Source organism: Excalfactoria chinensis, chromosome Z (assembly GCF_039878825.1).
Source record: "Excalfactoria chinensis isolate bCotChi1 chromosome Z, bCotChi1.hap2, whole genome shotgun sequence".
NCBI classification, from domain to species: domain Eukaryota; kingdom Metazoa; phylum Chordata; class Aves; order Galliformes; family Phasianidae; genus Excalfactoria; species Excalfactoria chinensis.
Window position 1 is genome coordinate 51,506,957 of NC_092857.1, and position 23,381 is coordinate 51,530,337.

Here is a 23,381-nt window from a genome sequence, read left to right on the forward strand (position 1 = left end):
TTGAGATCAAATAATTCTTTTGCTCAACATTTTAACAATAATACCAAGATCAAAGAAGACTACAGGCTCCAGTAAGTCAAAAAACATATAAATCCTTTTAAAATTCTGATCTAACTTAAAATTATGCTGTAAATCTGGACTGTATGCAGGGTTAAATTCCTTAATAGCTCTTAAGTCAGCAAGGTGGCTCAGTGTGCTAAAGACTTTTGCTCTCAACATCAGTTGTACTTTGTGCCTTCCCTCATGAGTGTGCTAGGAAGCTGAAGGATCAAACTGAACTGTTGGAACCACTGCATTGAAATGTTATCATTTACACTGTCTTTTCTCTGTGAATGCTGTCTGCGGAATACAATGCTGAGTGACATAAACAGCATCTTCAGATGAATAAAGCTTACCATGTGTACTACAGACTTAAACTGAGCATGGTGTAGCTTGCTTGCAAGTTGAGGAGTGCCTTTTGCTAATAATTTGTCATCTGAGGATAAAGAAATAAGCAGGAGGGAAGAGAAATGAAAAGCATGTGCATTGTTTGTTTACACATTCAGATGACTTAATAGAGAAGTTCACATCACTGTAGGAGTAGTTAATTAAATGACAATGGTATAGAATACAGACTTGAAAGGTGAACCTGGGTGAACCTAATGAGGTTCAGCACAGCAAAGTGCAATGTTTTTCACTTGGGCTGGAAGAATCATGGGCATCTGTACAGGCTGGGAGGAATAGTCCTTGAGAGCAGCTCAGCAGAGAAAGACCTGGGGGTCCTGGTGGATGAGAAACTTAATATGAGTCAGCAGTGTGCTCTTGCAGCTCGGAAAGCAAATGGTATCCTGGGCTCCATCAGGAGAGGGGTGGCCAGCAGGGATAGGGAGGTGATTGTCCCTCTTTACTCTGCTCTTGTGAGGCTCCATCTGGAGTACTGTGTTCAGGTATTGAGCCCTCAGTACAGAAAAGACAGAGATCTGTTGGAGAGGGTCCAGAGAAGAGCCACAAAGATGATCGGAGGCTGGAGCACCTCCCCTATGAAGACAGGCTGAGAGAGCTGGGCTTGTTCAGCCTGAAGCAAAGAAGGCTGCGGGGTGACCTCATTGCAGCCTTTCAGTATCTGAAGGGAACCTATAATCAGGAGGAGAGTAAACTCTTTGAAAGGGTTGATAATAGCAAAACAAGGGGAAATGGTTTTGAGTTGAAACAGGGAAGATTTAGGTTGGATGTTAGGGGGAAGTTCTTTACTAGGAGAGTGGTGAGGTCCTGGAACAGGCTGCCCAGGGAGGTTGTGGATGCCCCGTCCTTGGAGGTGTTTAAGGCCAGTTTGGATGAGGCCCTGGGCAACCTGATCTAGTAAACGTGGAAGTTTGGTGGCCCTGCCAGGCAGGGGTGTTGGAGCTTCATGATCCTTGATGTCCCTTCCAAACCGGGTCATTTTGTGATTCTGTGTTAATACTCAGAGGTTGTGTTTAGGGCACTTTATGTTGGAAGCTATATATACGCTTATATTTTGCTATTATCTAAAATCCTCAGAACACTGGTAGAATAAATGAAGCATAAAAGGCGGGAGTTTTGGAAGGGAGGATAATTTTGGAGCAGAGTATGTTTTGAAAACGATAATAAAAATCTTAAGTTCAATGTGATATTGTACCAGAAACTTCTGGAGGCATTCAGCAAGTGATAATAGGATCGAAACAATGGGCAAAAGAATAGAATTTAGAGCAGATGTTTGTAATAAGTGAAGGAGTATGAAGTATATGTGTATAGAAATCAAAGCATATAGTATGATGTAAGTGCTAAGCTAAGATTTTGTTAAGGAATCTGGAATGAAAAGATGGGGCTAAAGAGGAAGCGACAACTGAATTTCTAAACAGTACCTGTGTATTAGGCTGGAGAGAAACAGGAGTCAAATACATAATCCTTTTTAATGATCCATGTGGCTGCGATGTATTTTGCTTTGTCTGTTGGCTGAAGAAGATAAAAGGGGAATCAAAGTTGGATCTGGTAGTTTTTTTCTAGTAAAACTAAAGGACATCTGAAGCCACTGCTCAGTTTTTACATCAGCAAGTCCCAGAATTCATGTCCTGTTTTAAAAGATAGTATATACAGTGCCCTCTAGGCAGTGGGTGGAAGGGACATGTCTTCAGCTGTTGAAGGGAGACAGAATAAAACCAACAGTTGACAGAGGTATCTCTCAGTTGAGTGGTACAAAAAGCAGTTGTTAGTGATGATCATTGCTTCTCTTTTGTCCTGACCAAATAAAATGTAATAATGTGAGAAAGGAAAAAAACTAATTCACTTTTTGCCAATTGATAAACCACATGAAATACTCAACCTTTAAACTGTGTGCTGAAACATTTAAATAATCCCTACATTATAAAGAAAATAACTGATCTGTTCTCCTGTAATTTAAAGTACAGAATTTGCATGTTACTAATGTAGTTTCACTGACCAGGTTGTTAGCCTTGGTTTTATTCTTCAGATCACAGTCTGAAATTGTTGGCTTTTTCACATTCTAGGAATGGAACAGTATTGGCTGCAAGTCAAATATGACACTATTAATAGATTTATGTACAAAAAGAATATGTGACTTTGTGAAATAATTGAAGTCAAAATAATATTAGCATCATGTTAATAATGTTCGTATTGACTTAATAACACAGTAAGTTTCCAGCAAGTGACATATGTCCTTGCTTCAGAAATGAAGAGTGAGCAAATCTTATAGATGTCAATATAAAGAAATCAGAGTGGGGAGACTTTTATTCATTTCCAATCAATTTTGTGGTGTTAACTTAATTTGTTCTGGAGAAATAGGTTTTTTTATAGATCAGTCAAGTGAATTGTAGTATTTTGCCTAGAGTAAATGAAATGTCATCTTAGTTTCTAGAAAAACAAATTAAGACCACCGCTTGTAGTAGCCAAAAAGCAGACAGAACTGGAAAACATTTTCAAAGTAGACATTACCCTTTTTGAACAATTAACAAGTGCCTATAGCGACCCTCCTGGGACTACAAGAGGTGGTATAAAGTAAAACAAAGGGGAACAGATGGGGAAAAAAGGCCCGCCTGGTAGCTAGCAGAGCATCCTTGCAAGATAGCAGAGCGTAGCATATGCAAATAGAACACCATGATCTTTAGTGCGGTTGTTGTCTCAATGCATAATGTACAGCATGCTACAAGGTGCCATATGAAAGGGAAAGAGGAGGTTCACTTGCATTGATACTATTATTGCCTGTTAGATCTCAGAGAAAGAAAACATTAACAATGCTAGCAGAATTGATGAAAATACTGTTAGAAGAGATAACTGAGAACCTTACATATAAATGATGTTTTCTTCCTTTTATACCCCTCAGTATTTCAAAACTAAACATTGTTAGTATGCACTAATAAACATTGAACCTTTGGGCAGCTTAACAATTTTTTGGGGCTATCCTTCCAGCCACAAGTCCTGTGGTTCTATCAGCAGCGTGGAATCACTGCTTTAAGTGAAGAAGTCTGCCTACCATTTGACTTACTGAGTGTTTGTCACTTCCACAAAACTCACAGAAATGATTACTAGACTCTAGCTTACTGGTGAAAGTCATTCAATATTATCAAAGAAAACTCTAATTTCTATTGAAATTATATTATTTTTTTCTGTTGTTGGCATGAATTTTAAGAAACAACACTGTATAGTCCAATTTGTCTTAAGTTTAATTGACTATAGTTATTCATGCTGTACATAAATTGATCATCTCCACTTTACTTTTTTCTACTGTTTACAACTAACTGTTCTTTTACATTCTGTAATTACCTTCTATATTGATGGCTTATCCAGCTGTCCATTCATTTAGTAGATTATTTAGCTGAAATGTTTGCATGAGAAGAAGTCATATAAGATACCATCCACTGGGTAAGTTCTTGGAATCTCTTTTTTTTTTTGACCAACAAAAAGGCTCCTTGAAATTGTTCTGGGTGATATAAAGGTGTAACTTGGAGAAGGAGGCTTAGTTGAACCATTAAAAACCATGACATTCACCTGAGATCTTCAATCAGATAAAATGATACAGGCACATTTACATTGCATGATTAAGCTTGGATACTGGAGTTGAGGATTATCCTCAAGGGGTATATAGAATCAAAGTGAAGCCTGTTTTTATAAAATACATTAGCTATAATTATAAGGCCTAGAAGTGCAAATAGGAAGCCTTTGAGTAATGATTATTTCTACTACAGTGAGGACAGCAGTATCTTTCTTTTGCTGAAGCTAGCTCAGAGACCTCTCTCAACAATTAGATCCCTTAAAGGAAAGAAGACCCGGCAAAATAAACAAGTTCATAGGTAAGAAGAAATGTATCATGCATCAGCATCTACAAAACAGAAATCAAAGAACACAGATTTCCATCACTCCCTTGACACTATCTGCAGTCTTCCAAGCCATTCTACTGCAGACTAGATCAAACCAAATATCAGTTCTCATACTTTTCTGGTTGAGACTTACAGCTAATTGTTACTGCTGTGAGGGATGCATATTTACACCTATGCATATAGACATATATTTAGTTAAAGAAGAACATACCTGGGAATTGCTGAACAGAAGCAATATCCGGTATCCAGGACTTAATTGTGTAGTCTACCAAAAATGCCAACTGAGTTTTGCTAAGAGCTCCTGGGATCTTTACACAATGAATCTTCTGGAAGGCTGATCCAGAATTCATCAAATATATAAATTACACTTGACCAGGGAAATTTTTACTCCAACTCTTTGCTACACATGTGTTACAATGCAGTACACCACACCCCAACTAACAGAATGTGTATTCCAGAGATCTCTACTGAATGTCAAAGGTTAACAGCAAGCATCCTTCCTGTGTCCGTGTGCTGGCACTAGTTTTCATTCAGTCAGTCCTGGTCTGAGAAGACTATTCTCTACAAAATTTTATAAGATAAGGACTACAGAGTCCATGAGAATTTCACAGTTTGCCCAGGAGCTATGCTGAATTTATGTGCAAGTACGTCATAAGGAAAGGAACTGAAGAATCAAAAGTAGTGGAGGTCTTGAGGGTCAAAGATGGGTGTGCGAAAAACAAAAATAACAACTTCTATCTCCTTTTCTTAGACTTTTGTTTAACTGAAACAATTATATTGCATATGTACACACTATTCCACTTGAGAATCTCCAGTCTGTTTACAGTGACTGATGATATACCTGAGCTTATGATGGAAAGAAGTAGATATTATCTCAGCGTACAACTGGAAAATGCCGTGGTGTATCTAGCATGTCTCAACCCAGATCTTGGGAACAGCACTCCCTGACATTTTCAACTGCAAGCTTTTTCGTATTTACAGTATAAGCTTTTGCTGCATGTTCATTACCCTATTTTCTGTCATAGCCTTCTTCCTTGCTTTTGCTTGGTGATAAATGTTGGACAAATAATATTGTTGGTCTGTTCATGATGATGCCGAGATTTTTTATTTTTCTGATACTGACTGTTCATTCCAAAGCTGTCATTGTATGCAGGAAAATTCAGTTACTCAGTCCAGTACTTAGAATTAGCCCAGTAGGCATTCTTTTGCCTTGTGTATCTCAATCTCTAAGACCATCTCTCTGTCCTTCCAAATGTTTTCATCAGCGTCTCTGACTGTATCTTCTGCCAAAGTGTAGCTCATTTAGCTTTTTGACTTGGATTCTGCTAGCATTTATGTAATCCTTCTGCTCTTGTGAGATCTAGATGATTTCTGTACATTGGAAAACTTTTTTATTTCATGAATTTTTCCTCCTATCTTTCATAAGCTAATGCAGATAATACTGTCAGGTGTTCATGCTTGAGATGAGATTGAGCCGTTATGCAATTCTTGTTGTACCAAAGAAATATTTACCGTTTTTTCTTGTTTCTTACCTTTTACTGTTTTGTAATGACTTCTAGTTAGATACTATTTTAAATCATTTTCGCTGTTTGTAATTTTTAAATACTGAAAGATTTACTTCTCTGCATTATCTTTCAGAGTGTTATTCACAGAACTACATTTAATCTCCAAAGTTCCCTCATATAATCTTGCTACAAGTATCTCTGCTAAAGTTGACAAAGAGTGATGTTCAAACAAAAGTAGTGAATTCTTAGGTGAATTCTTAGGTGAATTTATCACAGGATCACAACAGCTCAGACTTTTTAACATTGTCTTTTGCCTGGCCTTTTGATAGTTCTCTAATGACATTCATACCTTTGGATGACCTGATCATATGTAATAAAATTTACATTTTGTTTTAGTACAATTATCCCATTAGTATAGAATTTTCTGGAGATCCATTTTCTTGCATTGACTGTATCTAGATACCATGAAGAAAAAAATGAGGCTTTGCTCATAATTTTAAGTAATATTCTACTTCATTTTCCTTCTTTCTCTTTTATATCATTTTTTTCTTTGTTCATATTTTTGTTTGTTTGTTTTTGTTTTGTCGTTTTTTCAGAAGTAATGATCTGTAAGTGAGATCATATTATTTAAGCCAAAATAACCTTAAGGTTCGGTTTCCTCTTAAACAGGCAGGATTTGTTTCTTTGTTTTTCTTTGTTTTTCATATCAATTTGACATAATTACATGCTATCACTTAAGATCTATATGAGGTGAAATTCGATAAATATACTGAATGGGAATAAAGTCATTGCTAGGGAAGAGCTCTTTCATTTACTTTCAATATTACTGGAATAAAAATGAGATTGCTCCATGTCATGATTCCATTTACAGTCAAATACTTAATTCTTGGTGATACAGAACAGCCTCTGGCTTATATTTCTTTAATTTCTGAGAGGTAAATATAATAAATCGTGAAAATTTTGAAAATATGAGGGTTTCATGGAGATTTTTTTCTTAAGACATTTTATTTATGTTCTTAGTGGGTTCTTTGAATTGTTACTTCATTAGAAATGCTGTAATCACTTAAATAAATGTTTATCATGATGAGCTTTGATTTTCCCTGGAAGGATTTCTACGCAGCAGCTTTGTGATATACGTTAATACCAAGTTATAGATTCAAAGGCTAATTCCTCCAAGTGTTTTTAGAGTTTGTTTTCACTGATCCAGAACTACATAGACCTATTAATTTCATAAAAAAGATAATTATGATGTCTTTGAAACTAACTGCCTCCCTGTAACTGTATTCTTCTTTTGATGTTTGATAGCTGTAATCAATAGGAAGTTGTCTTCTGTGAAAAAACAATTCAGTGAATTCTCACATGTGAAAATGTTAGGATGATTATGTCTTATTTACCACAAAGTGCTAATGGCAGTGCTACATACAGAATGCCACAGCAAGAAATTTTTACCAATTGTAGGCAGTATAATATTGAAGTATCAGCCCTCTTAAGCAGTTATGAATTGCATTTTTATCACATGGCTCTCCTTCAAGTTTCTTTTGCATATGGTATCTCTAGATTGTAAAAATATCCACAGAATACTAGAAACAGTATAGAAGCATTGCAGAAGTACCACTGACTAAACTTGTTTGCTCTATGACTGGAGAGTAAAAATCCTAAATTATGGTTAGAATTCACTTCCCCCATCTGAATATCACAAACATGACAGATCTTTTTTACTACTACTACTACTACTACTACTACTACTACAAAAAAAAAAAAAAAAAAAAAAAAAAAAAAAAAAAAAAAAAAGCTGAATATTTAGTTTCAGCTTTCTATGTTTATTGCCTTTTAAAAAAGCACGAAGAAGAAATATAGTCTACAAAACTGAGAAAATAAAAATTGAGTCTTCATATAACTCAGAAGCATGTAAATAATTTACTGCTAAACCTACAGACGTATAAATTTTGATAGTCTTCTCTTGATTTTGAGAGTATATGTTATGACTAAGGAGAGATGTAACTATCTTATATGCCATGTTAAAAACTCTTCAGAGTTTTTGCAAGAGATTTCTCTTTCCACATTCGAGGATCTTCTGCCTATCCTTGTATAACCAGTAAGAACACTGTAGTTTAAATCTCCCCCAGTGCATGAGATCATATGTCCCACCAGTACTCTTCATCTCCTGGGAGGTGGTATGCTCTACTGTTATCCAGTCTCCAAATTCACTACTCAAAACACTTTGTAGAATTTTGTGAATTAACTCAACACTGCAAATCCCGTGGAGGAATGTCAACAGGCTCCCTGTCTAGACAGAACCACAACTCTTACTGGAATACTCCAGCTTACTCAGTCAAGTAGTGGGAGACTCTAACTAGTTTGTTAAATAACCAAAAAACAAAACAAACAAAAACAACAAAAAACCCTAAAAGATGAGGGAACTGAACCAGGGTCTTACATGTGTCCACAAAGAGTATAGTCTTTCTGAGTTAAGACCAGTATGGCTGTTAAGACCAATGACTGTGAAGTCCCACTATTGATTCAGAGTAAATGATCAGTGCTGGTTTACAGCATAGATTGTTGATGGAGAAACTTCTGTATGTCATCGTATTCAAAATTATTCTTATTTCTTTTATTTTATTTATTTATTTATTTATTTATTGTCATTTCTGTAGTAATCATGTTAAGCTAAGTTCCATGTGATTTTCCACAGTCATATCTTAATTGTAAACAGCTAGTTGCTATCTGTCTTGTTACCAAGGGCAGTTTTGTATCTTCCTCTGAACAGTATAGGTAATCCCCATGTGAAGCTAACAGTAACTAAACAAGTAGAGAAAAGAAAGCTTCAGGCTCCAGAAACAAGATGATGCAGACTTTCTCTTCATGAAACCTGTGTCTAGTCCAGCTTATCAAAAGTGGGCTGGGGCCACTTTTTGATAACTTTTGGGGCCACTTTTGAACAGTTTTTTGAACAGTTACCAAATACTGATAAGTAAGAAAGAACACACCTGGAAGAAAGTGAAAGGAAAAAAAAAGGAGAGAGAAAGACCGAGTGAGAAAGAGAGAGAAAAAATGAAAAAACAACAATTAAAAACAAACAAACAAATGAAAAAAACAAAAACAAAAAAGAAAGAAGAACAACTAATACTTCCTAAACCTAGGAGACCAACTGCAGACTTTTTTCAGCATAAGTTCTGAATATTTTTGGCATTCACAGACTGAGGTATTGGGTGTGTCAGAAATGAGAGGCAGAAAGACCTTCCTGGAAATGATGCATGGAAGAACTCAACCTTCCTCTTATATTTGAAACTACTAGTCCCTTTTTTTTTGTGTGTGTGTGTGTTAGTCGTATTGTTCACAGATAGTTTCATTAAAAAAAAAAAAAAAAAAAAAAAAAAAAAAAAAAAAAAAAGTTGAAATAAATTACAGATTGTTTAGTTTATTTAGTAACCTTTAAGACTAAGAGTATAGTTGAACTCAGTTTACTGAAAACAAATGCAGAACTTTAACCTACTACCTACCTTCAGAAGTGAGCTTCAGATATACAAAAAGGTTGCAAGCATGATAGAAAATACAAACACTGTTGCTAGCATCCGATTGCTTGCTATCCTTGTTTCACACTCAGTTTATTAAAAGGTTGAAACTGCTTGAGTGCTGGAACTGATGAACCTGCACATATATGACTAGGAATGTTCTGCTAATAATTTCCAGTAGAACTCATCGAGTTTTCTTAGAGCACTTCTCCACTTTTAATGCTATTTAGACTTGTAAAACCTTTTACTGAACAATTCACTTTTTCTTGGTTATAAATTGTCCAACTCAATTTTGTTAATATTGCCACAGATTGGATTTTTCATTGTGGATTGTATCAGCCTTTGCAGTGATTGCCTGTTGTCTTGGCAGAAGGATGCATTTTCACCATTACAGTCTGCCAGTGACAATTTTTCCCTTAATTTAGGAATTCCTACTTCTTTCAAAGGCCAGCTGGAAGCAGCCAAGGCATTACAGCACCTTCCTCAGCTGTTGGCCATGGGAATATGCATTCTCTCCAGAATATATATCTTTGGCAGGAAAAAGAAAGAAGGAATCTTGGGTAACTGGTGTGCATGCCAAGTGTAAGGATTGTTATATTTAACACCTAGATTTCTGTCCCTGGAATTATGTCGAAAAGAAGTTCAAAAATAGGACAAAATTCAAATAGGGTGGGTAGTATTTATTTGAAAGAAACCCCTCTGCCCCCATTTCTTTTTTTATTTGCTTTTTTTTTTTTTAAAGGTTCTTAAGTATATTTATCCCTTTTTTTTTTTTTTTTTTTTTTTTTTTTTTTTGTAATCTTTAACAGAAATGTTTTACATGTCTTGCTGCTTGAACGGTTTTACAGTACTTTTAGGACTGTGTCCAAGATGCACAGATTAACAGCCACATAAAAAAACTTCTGGCTGCATATTAGAACATTTAGTCTAAACCTACAAACACAGTTGTCCTACAGGAATTTTTGCTAATCATCTACATGGCCTTAAAGTGTAGGTCATCAAAACAGTCAAAATTAAAATGTAATTCACCACCACAAAATAAAGCGTAGAATGTGCAAGCATGTATTTGGGAGGTGTGGGAGAAGAGGTACAGAAAAACATTCTCTATTCCCTCATCCTAAAACATGTGGGGTGAAATTAACCTGAGATCTACTGAATCTATGAAAGTCCATACAGACTGATTAGGAGTGAACGTTTTCTGAAAATTTTATTCAAATAAGGTCTACATTTTTTTTGTACTCATTTATATGTAATACATATGCATATGGAAAAATCAGTTTTGACAGATGGACAACATTATAATTTAATTTACATCTTACAATGTGAAGATGAAAGTATTGCTGTAAACTGAAGATCTTGTTACAGTTTTAAACTACACAGAAACTATGTAGCTTTGATTGCATACAATAAGTTCTACATAAAACATGATACGTATCCTGTGAGCAGTATTTCCCTCAAGCTGAGCATTTTCAGTGAGAAAAATCTAGAAGTGATCAGGGTTAGGAGATATTTGTGTATGGAGCTTGAAAGTAAAGATAGGCACATAATAAAGCGAGTTTCACAATGAGGTTCAGAGCTCTTACTCTGGGCTGCATCTAGCTGTTTTGCATAAACTGAGACATCTTCTGTAGAAATTGGAATGAGCATGTTCAGAGTCAAAAAGAAGGATGTTGTGGATGTGATTTGTCCCCAGGAATTAAGTGGCTGCTCTCAGATATGTAAACAGTTGGCTGTTGTACGTGTAGCACAAAGTCAGGTGTATAACCAATCCATGGAGACAAGAAGAAATCTCAATGTCCCATGTCACTAGCAAATGCCACTACTAAATGCCATATCTGAAGTATGTTTTCCCTCATTTTATACAGATTATTATGGGATACCTGAACATTTTCATTTTATTTTCAGGTGCTTTTAAAATGGCTGAAACAGTTCATTTGCTCTGTTTGTATCTGTTCATAAATTTTGCTAGAAGGTATTATATTTCATCATAGCAATGAGAAACTGATTTGTTTTCTTATTTGTCTGTGTGTGTGTGTGCATGTGCATGCCATTCAGTGAGTAGAATTCTAATTCTGAAGTTAGATATCACTGCGGATGATGAGATGTGAAGATGGTAGTTATTCAGTGGGGTTTAAAACACTAGTGGTTTGGGGAAGAAGTCTCCTAACTCATAAACTTCTCAGGCTAGCTTTGAACATTTTAGATGGCAAATCAGTGTGGTAGCCCTGCCTCTTCAAAGTTTTCCCTGATCATCTTTCAAGACTTAATTAAATTTCCCTGTTTTATAAGATAGTCATAAGTACAGAGCTATAACTTAGTACGTCTATGAAAAGTAGGTGAAATGGGAGGAAAATGGGTGGTAAAGGGGATGAAATAGTATGTTTCTTCCTTTGCCACATATTTTCTATATTTTTTGAAACCTGTTATTCTATTGCCTTTATTGAAACCCGTTATTCTATTACCCTTCAGAGTCATATTCCTGTTCTAAAATTTGTATGATAACAAGTAGGTCATGCAAGACAGCAATGAATTGTTTTGAAGATGCATACAACTTCACATGTAAACTACACGATAATGCTTCCTAGAGTTCTTCGAAATATCTTACAACAGGTCAGTCATTAAGGGATGTTAATTTTCCCCTTAAGATTTTAATATCCAAATTTTGCCAGTCTGCATAGAACTGAAGGCCTACACAGTGATTACCTGAGAGGGATGTCTGTTGTGATTGACTCAGTGGCAGTTGAAGCTTTTGGGCCAGTGCTCATTTGATAGAGATAAGATGTAGCTGCTGGCAGAATGCTCTCTGCATGGGCACCTTCACACTCCAGTACAGTGTTGTTATGCACTGTCAGTTAGCAGATGAATCAATGGAGCACAGTTCGTCACCAGAAGTCCAGCATCTTCAAATCCTCACTTCCTGTCAGTACTCCAGATGGTGAGGTTGCACTTGCTCATTTTAGGACAAATGAAAATAAGGGAAGATAAATTGTTTTTAAGGGATTATACATTCTAGGTCCATCCTCCTGTCCTCCATCTCTGTAGGTGATAAAAGATCACGTACTGTGATTTATGCAAACGCTCTAGCTCTGGTTACTAAACATGAAAATGTTTTACTGAAGGTAAAGAATGCAGTACTCTGTGCAAATTTACCATAATTTTTGTGATAGTCTTAAAAGAGTTATTACGACTTCTTGCCTTCATTCCCAGGTTTGTCTTTTCTGATTATTATTTTTTTGGGGGGAGAGGGGTGTTGTTGTTTTGGTTTTGGTTTTGTTTTTAAGTTTACTATTCCATTATTTCACATGCTAATCCACTAATATGCTCTGACAAGAATCATCTCTGAACTTACTGAGAGAGGAATCCAACAAGTGGTTGGAATTTGTTCAGATTAAGATAAGTATTCTGGCCACTGCTAGTGATTTAATGTGGGTATCTTTATGTGTAATACTATGTGTTTATCATGTGTGCAGTGCTTGCCATTACAGAAAGTAATACTGTTTTAGCCGCACAGGAAAGTGGTAGAGAATTCAAGAAAATAAATTCTGTCTGAGTCTTTTTCTCACACAATTAAAAAGCAGCCTACTAAATTAAAAGTTAATGAGAGTCTTCCCTTTTGGGACAACTTCAGTATTGGCTGGATTTCCTCCTGTTATCAGTACGTTGGTTTGCTTGCTAAGCCATGGTTGCTATAGAATAGATGACTGCATATTCCTAATTGAATGTCTTTGCAAGCTTTGAACTATGCATGCAACATCTGATTAACTTTGTAAATAATTCTAATAACTTTATTGACTTTGTGGAGTTGCTCCTGATGTTCAACATTGAAAAGCAAAATCAAGTCCACTTACTACATCTGTAGAATGCCAATATTTAATTGAATGTGTTTACAAGATGAAGTTTTGCTTTTGACCTTGTTAATACTTCCTGGAAACACCCCTTAAGTATATATACCGGTCTCTTTTGCCATTTTAGGAGTGAAACATGAGTCTAACCCCTCTTAAGCCACATATTTCCTATTTGGAATATGTAAATCTTTCCTTCTACCAACATTGCTTGTCACCCAAATGCACACAGATGGCAAAAGGGATTGATAAAAATCCCTGTAGTGCTTCCTACACTCAAAATCTATTCTTTTTCCAGTGGCTTAGTAAACTCTACTTCTCTATTTCCATCTTGAGAAGGAGGGCGGTTGGGGAAGTGCTGTTGTTATAGGTCATGATCCTTGTCTTTTTCCCTTTTGCGTCATTCCCAGTTGCTTCATAAAGTCTCCAAAGGAAACATTTTATGAATATTTAATTATTATTATTTAAAGAATAAAGGTGTTTTCAAGATTATATGGGCGTCAATGCATAAGTTGTTAGCCAGTGCTTCTCATTAGATTCATTGCAAGAAATTGATTAATTCTTAAAGATGATCTCTATTACAAAAGTCTCAAAAACTGGATGAAATGTACAGATATGTGAATCAAGATTGATAGTACATAGGAACAAATCAAAGCTCTTTTTCTTTTTCTCTTTTTTTTTTTTTTTTTTTTTTTTTTTTTTCAGTGTGCTTTTAATCAAATGCAACTGAACATATGCAAGTGGACAAACAATACTTTATGTGCTGTGAAGTTTTATTCATAAGAAGTTGGAGAAAAAGTGTAATTTGTTAACTTAGGACAGGTTTTGTATGTGTTTGTTAAGCACTGCCCAGATTACTCTATTTTGCTAAGTTGCTGTGATAAAATAGGACATTATGATTGTCACAGTACTTCGCTATTTTCTTCCTTCATTCACTATGGAAACAACCAGGGAAAGGTGATTAAAAGGTAGGTAATGTCTCACTGATTGCATGTGTTTTATTCATGGGACATGAAAGCAATGAGATGAGAAGTAAAAGCAGGAGAAGGAGGCAAACACTGCTCAGTGGAAAGAGTGCTTCTGCACTGGCAGAGGGAATAAAGGGTTATTTCAAAATGCTTCTCTCTGTCAGCATTCTCTATTGTTCCTTCATTCTCACCTCCGTTCTAACAATGAACTAGAAAGCAAGTAAGGGAGAAAACCCTTTCTTCCTTCTTGCAGGTTGCTACATTTCAGTTTCATCACTGACTGCAAAATGGATTTTGGCAGACACAGCATGCAAGAATCAATGTTTCAGTGGTACTGCCATTTTGTTTATGCTTTTTAAATGTATTTCTGTTAAGGTAATTGTGCGGAAGGCAGAAATCTCATTGCAGTAAGAGCCATTGGCTTCAGCTAGACTGGCCTTTCACTTCATGTTTGCAGGCAAAAACATTTTTACAGTGACTTTCTGTCTTCTGTTTGTTCCAGTGCTCTGTTACCTGTGGCAAAGGAATGCAGTCCCGAGTCATTCAGTGCATGCACAAGATTACAGGAAGGCATGGCAATGAATGTTTTTCTTCAGAAAAACCTGCAGCGTACAGACCCTGTCATCTCCACCCCTGCAATGAGAAAATTAATGTTAACACAATAACATCACCCAGGTTAGGTAAGCAGCCAAAATGACACATTCTTACTGGAAATTTGGTTTTAGTATTTTTATTTTTATTTTTTCTCCATAAGGCAGTGATAAATTTAAAATAAAGGACTGGGACTCAGAAAATACAAATTCTTTACAGAGACTTCTTTCTTTACCTCCCTTTTCCATGGCGTATGTGAGAGATTGTACCTCAGGATGGTAAAGAATTTTGCTATCCGGGGAAAGATTATGTTACTATACTGTGTGATATTATGGAATCAAAATATCCTGCATGAATATAAGTTTATTTTAGAGCTAAGAATTTGTTTCTTTGTGCACGAAATTTTGTCAAACATTTCTAAAGCAGGAAGCTCTTTCATTTTCTCTTTAAAAGCTCTGCACGTCATATTCTCGTTATATTTCTGAAATAAAAGGCATTGTTCCTTAATATGATTTTTTCTTTCTACTTCTCTTTTGTGCACATTTCTATGATACGAGTGATGTACTAAAACATGTGAAGGAAAATTGTTAACAGGAAGAGATTTACTGTTCCAGGAGAAACTGACTTCTCTGTTGGTCTTAAAGAAATTATTTTACTGCATAACTGATCTGGTGATTTTTCTAATTGTCATTTCCTGATGGGATATTGATGGTGGTCTTACCATTAGCTCCCCGCAATGTTCATCTTCTTTTTGAGCATGACTGGGACATTATTCAAAAACTTTCTGCAGGACAGCATACTGTTTCCAGATTATTTTCCAGAGCTCTTGTAAAGATAAGCTCTCCAGTCAAATGGACTGGTCATGCATGGAAAGCAAGCCTAACATTTCAGGCCGAGTGTACTCCTGCATTTGAGTGAACTAAGGATATTTATCTTTGAAGCTTTTAACCCTCAAACACTTCTGCTTAGCAATCATTGTTTCAGTATGCTTGATGAGATGGCAGCTGTTGCTTATAAAACTTTCCTCATCTATTTCACTGCTGTCCTTCATACTTTGTTCAGCTGATCTCAAAGAAGAAAGAGGCCAGCTCTCCATCACTGACACTCTCCATCCAGTAAAATATAAGAGGCTTTGTTTCACAAAGTAAAATGAACCACAGAGTTTCACAGAAAATGCAGTGTTAGATTAGAATTACACTTAATGTGAAATTCACAAAACAAATGGACTATGTTGTCCTTGTAAAATGCGTTATAGAAATTACTAGTAATCTACAATCCACTTCATGCTGTGTGAGTAAGAATCCAGTCCACAGGAAACACCAAGAGCCCCAAATTCATAAACCAAAACTTCACTTAAAAATATTGATCATTTTCTCATCGCCTTCATTTCCTGTCATGCTGCATGGATCCTCTGGATCTGAGGGTAGGGCTAGTGAAAGCTGATGTGGATTACACCATCTATGTCTATTCAGTTTTAAATACACTCCCACTTTCTCTTTTACTTCTATTAAAATGACTGGCTTTATTTTTTCAGTTCAGTGTTTGTCTTGATTATTGTATGAGGTGTGCTTCTTGTGCCCTGCATTTCCTCGGTTTCCCACACTAATTGCATAGATACACTATAGTTGGAATAACTCACTGTATAATTTTCCAAATTCGTTAGATGATTGACATTATAAAAGGCCTTGGTAAGTGAAACAAATATGTGAAGTAAAAGATTACCTCAAAAGGAAAAACACCATGTGAATCTATGACTGTTTTTGAACAACTAGAAGAATGATCAGGTGTCTGCATCTGAATGTTAATAATAGCTAGAGAGAACCATATAGTTTTAACACCAATGAGAATAGCTAGTATAAATCAGACAGTGGCTTTTCAGGCTAATATGATGTCCTTGTCAGTTCAGAATGTTTCAGAGGAAGAATTTGGCGGCTAGGGGTTCACAGTTAAAAAGCATTAATATGTAGGTCACTCCAAAAGTAATGCCTCTTATTTATTTCCATGGAAACTACAACAGATATAAAGAACACCCGAGCACTGTTTGATACACCAAATACTCAGCTACAGAACAGTAAGACCATTAGCTTTGTGTTTTCACCAGCAACAAAGAAGACTTTTACAAGCACTGCATGCTTGCCCAAGACATGGCTTGTTTTTCCCATGGTTGTCACTGTGGCTGAAACACACCACCCACCACCACCTTACTTTTCTCATATTCACTATTTGATCTCCTCAAACACTCGACAAATGTTGATGAATGCCAATGGATGCCCTTTTTTCCACATGAAGGAATTCAGTGTTACAGCTTTCCTTCAAATGCACTTTCATGTCAGAGATCATCCTGTCAAAGTGCCCCTCTTCTGCCATCTGTCACACAGCAATAGAATATAATGGAATACTGGCAGAAAGGTTGAGCCTCTACTGTCACACCACCAACACCCACCTCTGATTTTGTGGGTGAACAATAAAACAGGAGGCATTACTTTTGGATCAGCCCACTGGAGCAGCACTAGAATACTAATGGAGCAACTTGAATAAATGAATGAGGGTAAACTGTGAAAGATGTGGAAGTAAGGATTAAAAGAAGTAAAAAGAAAGACACCTGGGAGTAATTAAAAATACACTGATGCTGTCAGACTGCTGTACTGGAGGATAATTCAAAATGAAAACCAAAAGCAAAACTAATATTTTGAGTTTATGTGAAGGGGAGAGATAAAGCTCAGAAACTTAAGAAAAACACAGAGGGAGATAATTGGGCCTGGACAAAATATTTACCAGTAAGTCAAGTCTCACCGATTCCATGCAGCAAATTCCATTTTTGTAGATTAAATGTATTTGCGTTATTAAATAGGACTGGCTAACTGCCTTCAACTCTGTACACTTACAAGAGTATCTTGCTATGTGGTTTCTATAGCATTAAAGCTAGCAAGACAGTTTCGTTCTGTCCATTTCACTGAAGTCGGCAGAGAAGTTTTATGAGATGTTTTACTTAGAAAGAAAGATTAGGTAAAACGCTGTGTACCTTTGTTTAATTTCCGTTTACTGACAACATGGCACAAAGTGTTGATTTCTTGAGGAAAAGCTGAAAGTGGAAACAAGCAACAGCTTCCATACTTCATTTGTTGCTTTTACCCACCTGCCTCTAATGAAAGAATTTCCCCTTGTAGGTTTCACTGGAAACCACGTTCTGTTACTATTAGAGCTGAGGCTTCTAATGGTAACATTCACCTAAGCACAGCTTCAGCCAGAACTGGCTCTGCAGCCCCCTAATGGCCTTGTATCCATCCCGAGTAGAGCTGAGCTTGCCTCTGTGTAGGGTAGAAATGTGCCTTAAATCTCTTGTGAGGAGGCATGATGCATGGCATGAAACCAGTCACTTTCAGTGTGACTTAATCCAATTTATAAATTGAACCGGCCCTAAAACTTTTCTGTTGAAAATATTGAAAACAAGAGGATTTGCAGTCATTCTTTTCTGAAAAATGAAATCTGTCCTCCTCTGGTGTCCTGGTCGCCTTTGGTACCCAACTCTTCACAATAAGTGTAACAGTTATATGTATTTTTTGTTGTTGTTTTGCAGCTGCTTTAACATTCAAGTGCCTGGGAGATCAGTGGCCTGTGTACTGCAGAGTGATACGAGAGAAGAACCTGTGTCAAGATATGAGGTGGTACCAGCGCTGCTGTGAGACGTGCAGGGACTTCTATGCGCAGAAGATGCAACAAAGGAGTTGACCTCTGTCAGGCTGGCTGGCTCTCAGCTCTTTGCAATCTTATTATTTATAAGCACACACAGATGTACACACACACGTGTGTACACATTACACACACACACGCACGCTTTTTCAGACCAAATACTATGATTACATATAATTTAATCAAATTTAATTTATTTTTGCCTGCCAGACATCCTTAATTGTTTTGGTTAGACAGCCAACTTGTTTTATCCTCTGAGGTTTTCATAATTAATTTTTATATGAGCAATTTGGGACACATTTATCAGAATTTTTTAAAGAATAGTAACTAGTATTTTAAATGTTTATTTTCAGTAGGGTCATCTCTCTGTTGCCAAAAGAAGCCACCATGTTATCTTGAATTTATTTTAATTTAGCTGAATAGTTTTGTTGTATATGGAAATAAAGCCTTTTTTAATTTTATTATATTTTTTGGCAGAATGATCTTGTGTATTTTGCAACAGATGTTGAGGTGAGTAAGCTAACATTATTGAGCAGGTTATTATAGAATGTATTGTGAAATCAGTTCATTTGATTTGATTTAGAATCATGCTGTTGGGGATAATCTACTGTAACTTATAACCTATTGTAAACAAGAAAATTAAAATAGAGAAGTAGGAATTTTGATCATTCTCATGGACATGTACTTGAACACAAGTATTGAATCAATGAAACACTGTAGAGATTTACACTGAATCACTGTTGCACTGTTTGAGGTAGTGTAGAGAAATGCAGTCCTAGAAATTGTACCATCCTATGAATCCACGTCTGTACTGTTTAGCATGTCACTTGATTTTAAACATTTAGAAACAAAAAACCCACGCCCTCCCCCCCCCCAAACCTTTGTGAGTCCTCTTGCAGATTTACAAATGGAAGTCCTTCCTCCTGCCATTTTAATGAATTAATCTGTTAAACATTTTCAGTTCTTTGTCAATGATTTAGAAAATAGCTTTGTAATACTACTTTAGTTTTATCTTTGTTTTATGAAAAAGTCTTTATAAAAATAAAATGTTTTACAGTTTTGTGAAACGTTATGAAACAGCTAAAATTTTCCTTATGAGAAAATATTGTACATGATTCACATGATTTTTACATTTTCAATAAAAAGTAAAGCTTCTTTTGTTATTTGCATTTTTGTGAGTTTTGGCATCCATATCTGGTCACAGAATCCATTAAACCCTGCATAGCAGCAGGTACAGCTGCAGCAATCTCTGCAGCACATGCCTCCACCCTCCTGACTTAGGCACCATTCTACAGCCACAGGCAGATGTTCTGCTCCATGATCCTGATGCATTAAGAGCTGAATCTAGCAGAGGGATATTCAGTGAAGAACTTAGTTATCTCTGGTGAGTTCTGTAACCACTGTAGGGTTCTCTGCATCTGTTTTGCAATGCAATCCATTAGCCATGCTCGGAAAACACCCAGGAGAGCAAACTCTGAAGGCAATACTGCTGGAGAAATGAGGCTGAAAGGAGTCACAAGGTGTAGTTTGTAATTCCCATAACAATTTAAGTCTCCTTAGGGACTGCAGGAAGTGGAACTAAGGCCGTGCACTGAATTAATTGTAGCTTCACAGTAGGCTTCACTGAGCATCAGGCCTTTCTTTGGAAACTATTGTGTTATATTAGAATAATTGTATAATTTTAAATTATATATTTTTTATTTTTGAGAAGTGAAAAAGCAATGAAAAATTACTTTGATGTCATGGAGTGTGAAATTATATGTTGTGTATTTAAATAGATGCAGTGTTATAATGTGCAGACAGTTCAGTTGCTGTTGGCTGTTAATTACTTTAAGATGCCTCCGGACTAGAGGCCAGAGGGCATTCTTTTGTCAGCTGATTATATCATCCACACAATCAAACACTTTTACACTCTGCTTTTTCTGCGTATTTCACTAACAAGAATGACAACCTATTTCAAAATGTGAAGGTACTCTGCCTATGTCAGTCAGAAAGGGGCAATTGAATGGTGCTTAAATAATTCTCCTGTGGTTCTTTCAAAGCATCATAAAAGACCTCTAGGTAGGAACCAGGGATAGAAAGTTGCTCATCTGGATGACATTCCTTTCAAACGTAATGAGTGAAGTCAGTGTGACAGTCCTGATGGCTCTGGCTCTTGCTTCTTCAGCATTTGGACTATTAATTAGATGTGTGTGAATCATGTTGAAGAAATTTTGTGTTTATGCAGCAAAAAACACTTGTTCCTTCCTACTCTCTTGGAATTTGAAAGCAAGTAAATTTTCCTTTTGCTCCTTTCATACACAAAGTTATCATTCCAAAAAGCATCATAGACTCACAAGTCCATGCTGTGTGAAGGTTCAGTGTGTTTACCTATATTGCAGTCTTGCCACAGCCCAGGTGATCAGCCCAGGTGATGCCACAAGTCCAGATGAGAGCAGCTAGGTCCTTATCACAAAACCATAGAATCATTGAATGGCTTAATTTGGAGGGGACTGTAAAGCCTACCCAGTTCCAATCCCAAGCCATGGGCAAGGCTGCTACCAGATCAGGCTGCCCAGGGCCCCATCCAACCCAGCCTTGAACACCTGCAGTAATGAGGGATCCACAGTTTCTCTTAGCAACCTTCTCTGGTTCTCCCAGTGGGACTCAGGGCAGCAACAGCCTTCTGCACTAGGGGAAGGCCCCTTACTTTTTGGAACTTTTTTTCCCCCTTTTTTCTTTTTTTTTTTTTTTTTTTTTTTTTTTTTTTTTTTTTTTTTTCCCCAGCAACAATCCTATTCCACTTATAAGTTTTTTTTTTTCTGGCCTTATGAGTGAATTTCAGTCACTCATGGTTGTCTGGCAAGTAAAGCTGAAAATGTATCCTGTTTGCCAGGGGATAGTGAAGTCCCACTTGCACCCTGTTGGTTGGGCTAAGCAGTGCACAGGGCTGGTACACAGTGAGGATGCTTTGTCTCAGTTACATGATGCACATTTGCTGTGGCACAGTAGTTACCACTTCTGACACCTTTCCTAAATAAAAAGAATACCAGAATTTTAATTACGTTATCAGCTACTCTGGAGGGTATTTGCTGTTTTGTTCTGTAGGGTGTATCTTTGTTTAATTGCTTTAATTTCTGGGGTTTTGGTTTAATTTTTTTAGGATTTTTCATCCTGATTTTTATTTATTTTATTTTATTTTATTTTATTTTATTTTATTTTATTTTTATTGGTATATTAGTGACAATAGCCAATAATTTGTTCAGTTCTAAAAAGAAAATAGTTGCATGCATGAGGAGACCAACATAAACACAGCAAGATGCTCAAATTTATAGTAAAGAAGACTTGGAACACATCAAAAGCAGGAAGTGAGCTAGAGAGTCAGTGGGGCCACTGGATGACACATGTATGAAAGGGACACTGAGGGATGATACATGTAGTGTGCATTGCTTACAGCACAAATACTACAGAGGCTGGAGGATGCTGAAGGAAATGATGGAGAGTGTAGCTGGAGGCCTGTGTCTAGTCCTGTTCCCCAGAAGCTGGTACTGGGTCCAGCCTTGTTCAACATCTTCAGGACTTCACAAAGATGGTTAAGAGGCTCAGAATCTTATTTTCAGAAGAGGGAGTATCAAAAGATTTGCTGAGAAATTAGACGTATTAATGGATGAATAGCTTGTAAATAGATTGCCTAGGAGGAGACTCTCTAGTGCAAAAAATAATTGTGTTTTCTGCAAGATGAAAAGGAGAATGAACTGCAGGAGGCAGCCAGGTATGAACACTGCTCCTAAGTAGTGTCTCTCCTTCCCATTTACAAACACAGTGAGAGATCCTGAACTTGGGGTGCTTCCAGCTCAATCTTCTTTTATGTTTTTGATGTAAATTCCCACAGATGCTCATTCCCACATCCTATATGATACAGTATCACATAAAAATCCTGTCAGCAGTAATAAACTGGAAAGAGCATGTACGTTCATGCAAAAAGACCCAGGAGTTGCAGAACACTTATTTTTGTCTTAGTTGGACACAGGGAAAGAGGGGACTGAACCACTGGCTGTCTAGAAGAGTAACTTCATGGTAGTCACTACAGATACGCTGTAAAGGTGTGATACAGAGTTGCAGGGCTTCATTACATTGTGGGTCAGAAACACTAAATTCAGCAGCAATTTCCCTAGGAGCATCTTCTTGGAAACATGGCCATAACTGCCTCTTTAGTGGCTGCTCACAAATACTCCATTCCTACTTTAAAATCAACAAATTTATATATATATATATATGTGTGTATATATATATATATATAAAAATAATTATATATGTGTGTGTGTGTGTGTGTGTGTGTGTATATATATATATATATATATATAATTTTATCAGATGTGCCAAAACAATTGCCAAACAATTGCCAATATACAAACACAAGAAAAAAATCAATAACTTTCTATGTGGATAAAAAAAAAGTTTTAACCCATATGTATATCAAATCAGTCATTTATTACATTAGGACCTCACATGTACAACATAAAAAAGTAGTCTACTGGTTTAATTTTCTCCTAAAATACCAGAACCCTCATATAAGGAAAATGGATTAACTCTCTGATCTAAGTACAGGGATAAAATTTTCATTATTTCATAATTACTGGCACTTAATTTGATCCAAAATAGGTTTTTTTTCAAAAGATATGCTTTTACAAACCTATCCTATGTGGCATTATCATAAATAAATAAATAAATTACAAAATGCAAAAGTTTGAAAAGATGTTTTAAAAGTTTAAAATAAATTTAAAGTGGCTCTTTTTTGCCATTTTAAAGAAATGACCATGACTAGAAAGAGAATTTCACTAGCCCAAAGTTAAAAGAGCTTCCTACTTCTAAACTGCTGATGAAAATACCAAATCTCACAACGAAACAGTGGAAGTTAAGGGACTGACTCTGTCATTCAAGTCAGCAAGAGTTTTTCCATTCA

At 36.3% G+C, this 23,381-nt stretch overlaps 1 protein-coding gene across 1 annotated transcript in view; it reads left to right on the forward strand.

Moving 5' to 3' along the window:
- ADAMTS19 (ADAM metallopeptidase with thrombospondin type 1 motif 19) overlaps positions 1-19,400 on the forward strand; it is a 116,697-nt gene extending 97,297 nt beyond the window's left edge. The window contains exons 22-23 of the mRNA XM_072359679.1: positions 14,661-14,838; positions 18,327-19,400. Of these exons, the coding sequence (XP_072215780.1) occupies positions 14,661-14,838; positions 18,327-18,478 (330 nt within the window). The 3' untranslated portion in view covers positions 18,479-19,400. The remainder of the gene's footprint in view (positions 1-14,660; positions 14,839-18,326) is intronic.
- Positions 19,401-23,381: the final 3,981 nt, after the last annotated feature.